This window comes from Trichomycterus rosablanca, chromosome 1, assembly GCF_030014385.1.
Source record: "Trichomycterus rosablanca isolate fTriRos1 chromosome 1, fTriRos1.hap1, whole genome shotgun sequence".
In the NCBI taxonomy this organism is placed as follows: Eukaryota; Metazoa; Chordata; class Actinopteri; order Siluriformes; family Trichomycteridae; genus Trichomycterus; species Trichomycterus rosablanca.
Window position 1 is genome coordinate 23,974,144 of NC_085988.1, and position 12,164 is coordinate 23,986,307.

The 12,164-nt window shown below is 37.8% G+C and overlaps 1 protein-coding gene and 1 long non-coding RNA gene across 5 annotated transcripts in view; one reads left to right on the forward strand and one right to left on the reverse strand.

Annotated features, from left to right (window-relative positions):
- Positions 1-7,468: 7,468 nt before the first annotated feature.
- LOC134308248 (uncharacterized) lies at positions 7,469-11,211 on the reverse strand. 2 transcript variants are annotated; one of them, XR_010010570.1, is made up of 6 exons: positions 11,133-11,211; positions 10,876-10,977; positions 10,089-10,138; positions 8,333-8,424; positions 7,808-7,872; positions 7,469-7,651 (listed from the first exon to the last, which is right to left on the reverse strand). It is a non-coding gene; the product is annotated as an uncharacterized LOC134308248 (long non-coding RNA). The 2 variants fall into 2 exon arrangements; XR_010010621.1 differs by lacking the exon at positions 11,133-11,211 and having other exon boundaries at positions 8,333-8,437.
- Positions 10,937-12,164, forward strand: part of etf1a (eukaryotic translation termination factor 1a) — a 30,999-nt gene continuing 29,771 nt past the window's right edge. For all 3 annotated transcript variants that reach the window (XM_062990615.1, XM_062990625.1, XM_062990669.1), the window contains exon 1: positions 10,937-11,022. In XM_062990615.1, the coding sequence (XP_062846685.1) occupies positions 10,937-11,022 (86 nt within the window). The remainder of the gene's footprint in view (positions 11,023-12,164) is intronic.

Here is a 12,164-nt window from a genome sequence, read left to right on the forward strand (position 1 = left end):
TATAGAACAGCCAACAAACATGGGATATTTTACAGGAACAGGTGCCTCCTGTTACACTTTTTATTGTTGTGTGTGTCCATACATAAACTGCTAAATTATCAAACAGCGATTTGACAAAAATAAGGATAAAGCTTTTTTTTTTTCATGGCCTACAGAATAACCAGTTTTACAAATAATAAAAATATTTGCCCCTTTCGAATTTCTTCAATTATTATTTTTTTTTTTTTATAAAAATTTTATATAACTTGAGTAAACGCATATATAGTTTTAAATAATTATTTTATTTATAGCGTAAAAAAACTTATCAAACACCAAGTGGCCCCATGTAAAAGGGATTTACCTGCCTAGTAATTTTAACAATTAGCCAAATGGAATTGACAGTAGCTTCCAATTAGACTAGAATTGCCCAGGCTTGATTACTGTTAGCCCTGTTCAATCTAAACATCAATAGAACCTATTAGGGTGCGTATGGTGCTTGCTAGCAGTGAACAGCGAGTGAGGAGTGGAGCACCGTGTCTCATTTTAAGTAAGAATAGTTACCAAAAACAGAAAGAAAGGAAACTAGGACAGGAGAGAGAAATGAAAGGTCAACAGTATGTCACCCAAAAAATTTACATTTTATTTTTACCACAGCTTTATTCTGGTCGGGGTTGCACACACCCTGGAGAGGATGCCAATTCATCTGCCCCACCTCAGACATAGCTTATTATGCCTGTGTGCCTGGCCAGCCGGGAGCATCTGCTGAAATTCAAACCTAGATCTGAGCGGTTGTGGGCGAGCGTAATAGCCCGCTGCTTCACCCAAGTACTCATAATGTACAACCCCAAATCAGAAAAAGTTGGGACAGTGTGGAAAATGCAAAACAAAATAAACATTTCTTACATTTACTTTGACTTTTATTTGATTGCAGACAGTTTGAACCCAATATATTTCATGTTTTATCGCTCAACTTCATTTCATTTGTTAATATACCTCCATTCCTGCATTTCAGGCCTGCAACACATTCAAAAAAAAGTTGGGACAGGGGCAATTTAGGGCTAGTAATGAGGTGAAAAAACTAAATAATGCAATTTTAAACAGGTGATGTCAACAGGTGATTGTAATCATGGTTTGGTACAACAGCAGCATTCAGGAAATTCCCTTTACAGTGCATAATATCATTAAATGATATAAATGAGAATCAAGGAATCAAGGAATTTTAGTGAGTAATGGCCAAGGGCGCAAGCTTAAGCTGAACGCCTGTGATCTTCCATCCCTCAGACGGCACTGCATCAAGAACCGCCACTCAACAATAGCTGATATAACCACATGGGCAAGAGATTACCTTGGCAAACCTTTGTCAAGCACTACAATACAGAGTTACATGCACAAATGCCACTTAAAACTTTACTGTGCAAAAAAGAAGCCTTATGTTAACCATGTCCAGAAGCGGCGTCGATTTCTTTGGGCTCTGAGGCATCTAGGATGGACCATCAAACAGTGGAAACATGTATTGTGGTCAGATAAATCAGCATTTCTGGACTTTTTTGGGAAAGAATGAATGCTGTGTGCTCTAAACAGAAAAAGGACCATCCAGACTGTTATCAGCAACAAGTCCAAAAGCCAGGGTCTGTCATGGTATGGGGCTGTGTCAGTGCCCTTGGCAAAGATCATTTACACTTCTGTGATGTAGCATTAATGCAGAAAAGTACATTGAGATCTTAGAGCAACATATGCTGCCTTCAAGACGTCATCTTTTCCAGGGATGTCCATGCATTTTTTAACAAGACAATGTAAAACCACATGCTGCACACATTACAGAGGCATGGCTGTGGAAGAAGAGGGTACGGGTACTGGACTGGCCTGCCTGCAGTCCTGACCTGTCCCCAATAGAGAGTGTGGAGAATTCTGAAATAAAAAATGCGACAAAGACGACCTCGTACTGCACATCTTAAGACGTGTTTGCAGGAAGAATGGGACAAAATAAAAGCTGAAACACTAAATCACTTGGTATCCTCGGTGCCAAAACGTCTTTTAAGTGTGGTGAAAAGGAATAGCAACATTACAAAGTGGTAAATGCTTTACTGTCCCAACTTTTTTTGGAATTTGTTGCAGGCCTGAAATGCAGGAATGGATGTTTATTAATAAATGAAATGAAGTTGAGCAGATAAAACATGAAATATCTCATATTCATCCTGTCTGCAGTCAAATAAAAGTTAAAGTAAATGTAAATGTGTTTTTTTATTATCTGCTTTTTCAATGCTGTCCCAACTTTTTCTGATTTGGGGTTGTATATTTAAGTTATATTTAAGCTATTCATTAACATTATATTAATATTTTATATTCATATATATTATATTTAGATTTATATTCAAGTATTTTACCATTAAAATACATTTAACTGTAAAATATGCCCTTTAGCACTTTCCTTACAGACGGTATTAAGTGTTGCATCGAAGTGCACAATGTTGCAGTTTTAGAGTTGACATGAGCCGGGGTGGTAAGGCCCAATGTGCTATCCTTTCCTGGGGCCAAAAATCCATGGTGATGCCTCTGGCTATGTGCTCAACAGACAAAACTGACCATTGATGAGAGAGAGGAGGTGGGATGCCACTGGCTGGTGTAAATAAGTGGTTGGCAGTGCTATGCAGGGGCGGCTCGTTCCGAAAGGTTAAGGCGATCGGGCGACGCACCACCAAAGGGCGAAAGGGAAGAAATTTTTCTATCACAGCTGTGACTGTTCTGGAGTCTGTCTTGCCTAGGAATATCGTAGTCCAATCAGCGTCGACTTGTGTTCTGTACAGTACCGCCACTTTTGGGGCGATTTCAGTCTGATTGAAAATCTCCCCGGATTGCTCTCATAGACTCTCATGTTAAGGCTCTTTTTTTCGAACTGCAGGCGCTGCAATACATTCTGAATGGGTTCCGGGAGGGCTCAAACTTACGGGCTTGCATCACACGTAACCTGGTGTCGTGATCTCGTCACCATGACTACCATCACCTCAGTTCGGAGCAACTAGGAAATGCCATTCAGTCATCGTAGTAATCAGGATAAATTAGCAACTAAAGAATTAGGGCCACCCAGACCAAATTTAAACATCAAGCATCTACAAAGGGGGGAAAATCATATAAGTTACAAGTAAGTTACAAGTAAGTAATGTAATTTTTAAATTGTGAATTGTGATTGCACTTATTGTATCTCCCTAATTGTTTAATTGTACTTCTTTATTTATTGCACATCAGCCCCGATGCCCCCGATCTTTATTCTGGATCTGCTGCACCTAAAATAAAATGCTATCTGATAAAGACTGAATTAAATTGTTAGTGTGAAGGCTTTACTTAATTTTGTGATTAATGGTAAAGCTGGTCTCTCTCCATGTTCAAAGTTATTTGTGAGGGCAAACTGACAGATGACTTAAGATGTTAATTGTTTAAGCTTTAATTTACCCATTGAACGGGTCACCTTGGCCATCATCGCAACAATTGCCCCCCCTGAGAGATTTGGCAGGAACAGCCACTGGTGCTATGTGCTAGCCCTTGGCCTTTCTATACCACGAAGACGATCGTGCTGCAGGCAGAGGTCGCCAGGGTGCACATGACAATAAAAAAATTATCAATGTAGGAACAATAAAAAGGGAAAAACAAACAAATAATGAAACGTGAATTGTGGTATAAGACATGCATGATATACTAAGGTCACATATTAAAATACAATTAATAGAATGTTGGTGTTGCACTCCCTGGACATTGGTCAGTGCAACCAGATTACTTATGATTAACTATGATGAAATAATTTTTTTACGTTAGCAAGGTCGTACTGCCCCCAAGAGGTAATAATTCAAAGACTGAAATCTAAGTACGAATTCACATTTACTTTTAGTAACTTCATCTGGTTTAGTCCCAATCTGGAGCCAATCGCATGAACAATGGTCAAAATGCAGGTATATGCCTAAACAGGCACCACTCCTATGCTCATCTTAAAGCTATTAGGAGTAGCCATTCCACCTACTGGCACATTTTAACTGTAATTTGACCTGATGGCACTCCATCATGTCTAATTATGTTTCATACACCGATTAGGCATAACATTATGACCACTTTCCTAATATTGTGTTGGTCCCCCAAACAGCCCTGCGACTGTGATGCACTGTGTATTTTGACACTTTTCTATCAGAACCAGCATTAACTTCTTCAGCAGTTTGAGCTACAGTAGCTCGTCTGTTGGATCAGATCACACGCCTTCGCTCCCCACTTGCATCAATAAGCCTTGACCCTGACCCTGTTGTCGGTTTACCACTGTTCCTTACTTGGACCACTTTTGACAGATACTGACCACTGCAAACTGGGAACACCCCACAAGAGCTGCAGTTTTGGAGATGCTCTGACCCAGTCGTCTAGCCATCACAATTTGGCCCTTGTGAAACTCACTCAAATCCTTACGCTTGATCATTTTTCCTGTTTCTAACACATCAACTCTGAGGATAAAATGTTCACTTGCTGCCTAATATATCCCACCCACTAACATGTGCTGTGATGAAGAGATAATCAGTGTTATTCACTTCACCGGTCAGTGGTCATAATTTTATGCCTTGTCTGTGTATAATACAGTAGTTTGCCACACTGCTTGTAGTGTCACACTCCAAGTGACAGCTGGAAATACTTTATACATGTAGCGAATATTTATTAATTTATTTATTCTCACAAACTACCTTATTTTGTTTAGGGTCACAGTTGATCCAGTGTCACTTAAAAACACTGAGGCACACATTTCAGAAAATAAAAGACGTTTTTTCCAGCAAATTTAGACGTTTCTGATTTAAAAAATGATCATAATGTTTAATCTAAAAGACCAAAATCACAGAAGCTAAATGAACAGACTTTAGCACATTTCTACCCTACTTACTTATATCCATGTTTAAACACTGTGTTCCACTACATCACAGTGACACTGGAAATTTTGAATTGAGATTTTCCCATTGGACTAGAGCAAAACCTTAGAGCCCTGAATACATTTTACAAGCCATGATTGGCTGACATAGGTGTGATGGAAATTAAAACATGTAACTATGGTTTGAGTTTAAATCAAGGGATTTGAGGAAAGTATAATGCAGGGGATGCTATGGCCTGATGACACAGAGAGCTGAGGTGGGCTGGAGTAAGCAGGTACAAATATGCATAAAAATGTCTGAATCCATTAAATGGATATGATTTGAGAACATATCAAATACTAAGGGATGTATTTACTATGGTAAGCAAAGACTCTGGCAAGGAATAAATCTTTAAGTAAGCAGGTCGGGATAGGGTCAAGCATACATGACGATGACTTTGATGATTTAATCAATAACAGTAGCTTAGTTTGGGAGATTAAAGGAGTTTAGTTAGATAGCATTGTTGGATAAGCCACTATAATTACTCATGCTGCTTAATACTTAATACTGGTACTATGCTTTTTCACTTTCCCATGTGTAATTTAAGATTTCATGTGCAATCATTTGTTAATAATATTTTTCTGAGTTTTTGACTTTTATTATTGATATTGTATATATTGTTATACGCTGTACTGTTTTTGTCTATTTTTGTACTCAGTGCCTTGCTATCCCTTCGCTGCTGTAACAATGAATTTCCTCACTGTGGGACTAATAAAGGATTATTTTATTAGATTAGATTAGATTCAACGTTATTGTCATTACACATTAGGGTTGCCAACTTTCAGAACTGGAAATAAGGAACACCTTGGGCTGGCGGGATGCCAGGTGTTTACCTGAGCGGAAGGGGGGGGGTTGTAAGGGTTGCACCTGTAAACAAAATAACGGGTCTTACACCATCATAGGAACATTATCAAAATGTTTAATTTAGGCTGTTTAACTTATATTATTTTCATTCTTTATAATAATAAATCATATTTACCATATTTAAGGTTAAACAACATGCATAAAGAACATCATGTAACTTTTTTTCCTCAATAGTGAAAACAACATTTTTACATAATCCATCTTCACACTGACATGCAGCCCCGGTTCTGGACTGCGTTGCTTAGGGGGGCAGTAAGAAAATTGGGGGAGAGTTGGAGCAATGCCCACCCCAGCGCCCCATAGTGCCCCATAGTGCCGGCCCTGCTTGTGTCACCCTAAGCCGGATTCGAACCTAGGGCAGAAGAACGTGCGTGATGCGCTCTGCCCACTGCGCTATAACAGCGGAGTATTAAAAGTGGTGGTAAATTTGGTTCATTTTATGCACTCGGGTTAATCTGAGTCACTCAGTAATGTGATCCGGTTCACTTGGGTCACTTGAGTCAGTTGAGTCACTTGTACTGACGTTCTGATTGCGACTGATTTACTGCATTAAAATGCATCCAAATATCACTTGTCTTCCATGAACTCATCTTCTGTAAATAAATCCTTCTCTCTTAATTCTCCTGGCCCCTCACACTTCTCTTATCAGTGACCAGTTGACACTTTGACAAGTGAAATCTTGATCATGGGGGAGAGGGGGGGGAGAAAATATGCTGCATTACTAATCTATACCACTACTGCTGATTAATAATAATAATAATAAGAAGAAGAATAATAAGAATAAGAATAATAATAATAATAAGAGCATGTGCATACAATCAGCCACATAACGAACACCAGTTTAATCGCTGTTTATTGGAATATTTTACTTATTACTTAGATTCATAGACTGGAGTGAAGTCGGTTCAGCCAAATCATCTGAGTCAGAGGTGTTTAAGGTGAGTCGGCTCACTCGCCTTGTATACTTAGCAGCAGCCAGTCAGAGGACTCGTAGGATCCGGGTTAATTGAGATTTCGGACTCGTGATTCCTGATTCAGTACAAAGATTCGGATCATTAACCCGGGTGATTCAGGAACCGCCCAGCTCTAGTATTGAACAGTCTAATCTGCAGCATTTCTCTCCCATTGATAAATATACGGAACAAAGTGTGTCCCGTATCAGTTCAATACGGAACACCGCGTTTAGTTTCCAAATACGGAACGATTCCGTATTTTACGGGACGGTTGGCAACCCTATTACACATGTAGTACAAGGCAACAAAATGTAGTTTAGCATCTAACCAGAGGTGCAATAAGCAGAAAGTGCAGGATATACAGTATCTATGATATACATTATTTACAGTGGGTAAATACACTGTAAAAAAAAGACTGTGAAATATACAGTAACTTCCTGGCAGCAATTAGCCGGTAAGCTGCTGTAATAAATTTTACAGTACACATACTGCAAATTTAATTACAGTAACTATAAAATACTGTAATATTTATTACAGTAATAATCACAGTACTGTAGCTCTTATTACAGTAATTTCACATTACTGTAACTTATTACAGGAGTAATCACTTCACTGTAATTGTTATCACAGTAATGCAGCCTTTTAATTACAGCAAATATCAGACTACTTTAAAGGCATTACAGCATTTAACACAAAAATAATATTCGAAAAATAACTATACATTGTAAAAATTAAGACACTGCATTTGTAACAAAAAAATCATTTATTGAATTTCAACATTTTAAAACATAAAATACATAGATAATAAATAAATAAATTCATATTTTTGTAAACACTGCTGTTCTGAACAAAAACATAAAAATGTGCAAGTGCTTTGTTTTACATTTGCTGGAATCCACATCTTGGACTAAAGTTTTCTTTCCTGCACTGTAAAGATAAAACAAGGAATTACTGTTACTGCTGTAGAAATTTATATACAAGACTGGAGACTATGACAGTTTTGTTTATTCCTAACCTCCCATTAGAGATATCACATTAATAAACACATTCTACTATTAAAAATGTGCTGTTTAAAATTCTTACCTGTTTTGGGGCTCTGTTTTGCTTTGGTCCACTTCAGTAGGCTACTTAGACATGCCTCACGGTAACTAGAAAAAAACGAGTGACGAGTTTCACCACATAGAACATGGAGCTACAGTACAGCCACATATACACACAAACATTACAAACAGTGTTGTTACTCCTACATACATTCAACTGATGGCGTTATCAACTAAATATCACCAGATAACAAAATATCATGTACAAATAGCTTACTTTGGTAATGTTATGAACACTGGCTCTCTAGTGTATCACTTTTGGCTAGACAATTAGCTAGTTGTTTATCAACTGGCCGATTAGTTCTATGTTTAATGAGCTAGCTCGCTTTCTGTCTTGTAATATCAAGTAATTCTAATTTATGTACCTGTTACTGATTATATAAAGACGTCTTTCTGTCTGAGTGATAAAAAACTAGTATTTGTGTTAGATATAATGCAAACTGTACTATTATCAAAGACACATTATTGTTTAAACTGACAGAAAAAGAAAAATCCTGCTTAAACTTACCGTATTGTGATTCACAGCAGAAATATGCTTACTGTAGAATTCACCCACCACTGAATCTTGACCATGATCCTTTGCAGATCTACAGTAAAATGCTGTGTACAGGTTCTACAGTAAGAATTTTATCAATCTACAGTAGTAATACTGTAAAAACTACAGAAATTTGTTACAGTGTAGCAGTGGTATGAACAAGATCTATGAAGTTGAATATATTATTGAATGTACTATAAACAAGATATACAGCTAAAAACAATATACAGATTAAGGTGCTATGCAGGTTAAAGTGATACAGATTAAGGTGCTATGGACATGATAGAGGAATGTATATATAAAACATGGTAAACAGATGTATACGGTATATATGGATCTATTATATGGATCTATTATATGGATATATTATCTAATCTTATCTTATCTCACAGAGCAATGTGGCACTATTTTAATTTGAAATTGTAATTTTTCTATCCTGTCAAAGAAGTTTAGAAAATCATCTCTAGTGTAGTCAGACGATATATTACATTTATTTTCTGTGACATTTCCAGTAATTTTGGATACTGTTACAAAAAAGGGAATCAAGGATTATTCTTTATATTGTTTAATAATAAGAGCTCAGTGGGTAGCATTGTGGCCTCACAGCAAGAAGGTCCTGGGTTCGATTCCGGGTCCTTTCTGTGTGGAGTTTGCATGTTCTCCATGTGTCTGTGTGGGTTTCCTCTGGGAGCTCCGGTTTCCTCCCACAGTCCAAAGACATGCAAGCGAGGTGAATTGGAGATACAAAATTGTCCATGACTGTTTGATATTTAATATATTATTTTTATTCATGATTATTTTAGTTTTTATATTGTTATTATGTTGATGTAGTGTTTTATTAATTATTTTAGTTTTTAATATTATGACTATTATAATTATTGTATTTATACTTTATTGTTTTATTCATTATTATCTTTGTCTTTTATTACTATTATTGTTGTTGGTGGTATTATTATGTTGATAGTACATAGGTTTATTCATTCTTCTTATTATTATTATTAGTACGTATAAATAATATTCGGTGTATTAATAATGCATTTCCGGTTATAACTGCACTTTCTCTTACTTCCGTTTTTGATCGTGACTGACACCAACAAAAACCAATCACAGTCAGCTAGCTCATAGTTCGCGAGCGATTGGTTGGATCTAAATAACTGCCTCAGCAATACAAAGTGCCCTAAGTAGAGCTTAGGCAGACTTAACATCACACCCTCAGTAGTGCACCGATGTAGGGAGTAAAAGGACACTTGGAACTAAAGCCGGGTTTGTAGCTCGTAACCAGGAAAAGGAAACAGGACTGCAACCCGGTACATGTGAGTGGCTTTTTGCACCACGCGTCGCTGAGGAGAGACGGAACCGGCGGGGAGAGATAGAGACGTCACCCACACAGGGAACAGTCGCAACACCGAGAGAGAGGAGCCGGTCCCAGTCTGCGTGCCAGGTACTAACGCTTTTACACATTAAACACAGGGATACAGAGTAAACCAGTGCTGGTCCGTGTGTATTCGTGAGGGATATGAGATCATAGCGCGGATCTAACTAGAGAGGGGAGCTGGGTGGGGAAAAGGAACAGAGGCCTTGGCTTGATTTGCGCGGACTTTTCTAAGTAAAACACCCGGCATATGATACAGTTTAGCATTTAGCTTTCTGTGTTATCTATACAGAACCCAGGGACAAAAATACAATAAGATTGTGGGTCTTTTCTTCAGTGTAAGGATTGTTAGCTTACCTCAGGTGAGTCAAGTCAATTGCGTACGCCGTTAAAACGTGATTTCACTTCTGAAATAAGGCATTATAATCAGATTAGTACGTGGTTATAGCATTGATACAATTTTGACGTGTAATTATCATTTCCACACAACGTCAGCAACTCGCTTTTAAGTAATAAGGGCTGCGTCCCAAACCGCTAACTGCGCACTAAATTGTGTGCCAAAATAGAAACGACAACATTTGGGAATATTTACCACGTGAATTTAGATAGAGTATTATTTAGTGTCGTCTGTATAACGTAACACTCGCTCTGTGTATTTTATATTGGTGTTTTTCTTTCAGGGTTTGTATATAATGTAAACGTCAAACAGCTTTATTTTGTTTAAATGTCCTGTGCGTCAAGTTAACCCTGATTGAACCGTGTAACGTCTTTTTGTACCGGTGCGACTTTTTAATTTTGCATTTGAACCTTTATATTGGTAGTCTTTGTTCCTAGCAGTAATGTAACTACCAAATGCTGTACTACCTAGCTATGGGATTCAGCAACCCGCGTTTATGTGATACAGGGCTCTGTTCCAAACTGCATACTATAAACTAAATAGTGTGCTAAAATAGTATTGACAACATTACAAAGTGTATTAATTTGACACATTTCTTACTCTGGTCTGTGCGGTTTGGGACACAGCCTAGTTTGCACCGTTAAAAGGACAAAAACATTCCTAAGCATTAGGCGCGGATATAGCTAATGTATAGTTTGTATAACATTAATAAGTGAAATGTTTAAGCATTTGTTTATTCTATTTTACCCTTGAAACAGCTTAATTTAACCCATTTTCCAGGTGCAGAAGCGATTAGAGAGCAGGGAAGATGGCGGACGATCCAAGCGCAGCTGACAGAAATGTGGAAATCTGGAAAATAAAGAAACTCATTAAGAGTTTGGAAGCAGCCAGAGGGTACGTGGATTTATCCGTTTTTGTATTTGTTTACGTTCTGGAGTAAACTATGGTCTGGCTTTTGTTAATACTGGTTGTAACGTGCTAAAGGCTACATGTTAGCTGCTTACCCGGCCGGGGGCCTTGGGAGGAGTGTGTTGGTTGTGCCCCAAACCACGCAGTACGCACTAGATAGTGGGCCGGTTTCCTAGCTACAAGGAGCCAATATGTACTGCACTACTTAGTGCGCTAGTGTACGGCTTGACACGCAGCCCTGGACAGCCTGGGAAAGAGCAGCTATAGAGATATTTAAGATAATTTTGATTGAGACTTCGATTAAGTGGGTTTAAAATAAAATGTAAAATGTTTTTATATTAGTTTTAATGGTACATAAAGTTTGTCTGTGACTGGACGTGCTATGCTACGTTCCATGGTTGTTGCTTGAACGGAGCTTGCCAAAAACAGCTAACGGAACAGCATTGCCAAAATGTTTCTATATGTCTTATGTTTTACTATTTCGTTATTATTAAGCAACGCTGTTATCCCAAAAACTAACGGATTCGGTTCATTTTGTATTAGACGTATACGTTTTGTATATTCTGTATTAATGTGTATGTAGAATTTTGTTAGGTTAGCGGGCTACATAACTGGTTGTAGCCGGTATAAGCTAGCTTTTACAGATGCACAATAATTACGCTTCCTCTAAAGTGACCCACCAAAACTGACTACAGTCAATTTTACACTTTACCAAGCTAAACGTGTACGTAAATCTACTTATTAAATCATTCTAAAGCATTCATTTGGTTCGTTTAAAAAAAAAAAAAAACAACAACTAAAAGTTTGTCAACGTGTAAGTCTTAGCAGTTGTATCTGTTCTGACATACAGGGAATTAAAGTTGCATTAGTTGATGATTAAATCAGTGGTGCTCAGACACAAGTCATTAAAGGCCACATGAAAAGATACTTTGTTTAAACATTGTTACATTTTCAATAAAATCCATTTTAGAATTATAACAATGAGGAATATCATTTGTAACAGTGCTTTAACCCACTGTTAATAAGTTTGTCTTGTGGAAGCTTTTTACTTCCAACTGGGGCGGCACGGTGGTCCGGGTCCTTTCTGTGTGGACTTTGCATGTTCTCCCAGTGTCTGCCTTCGTTTC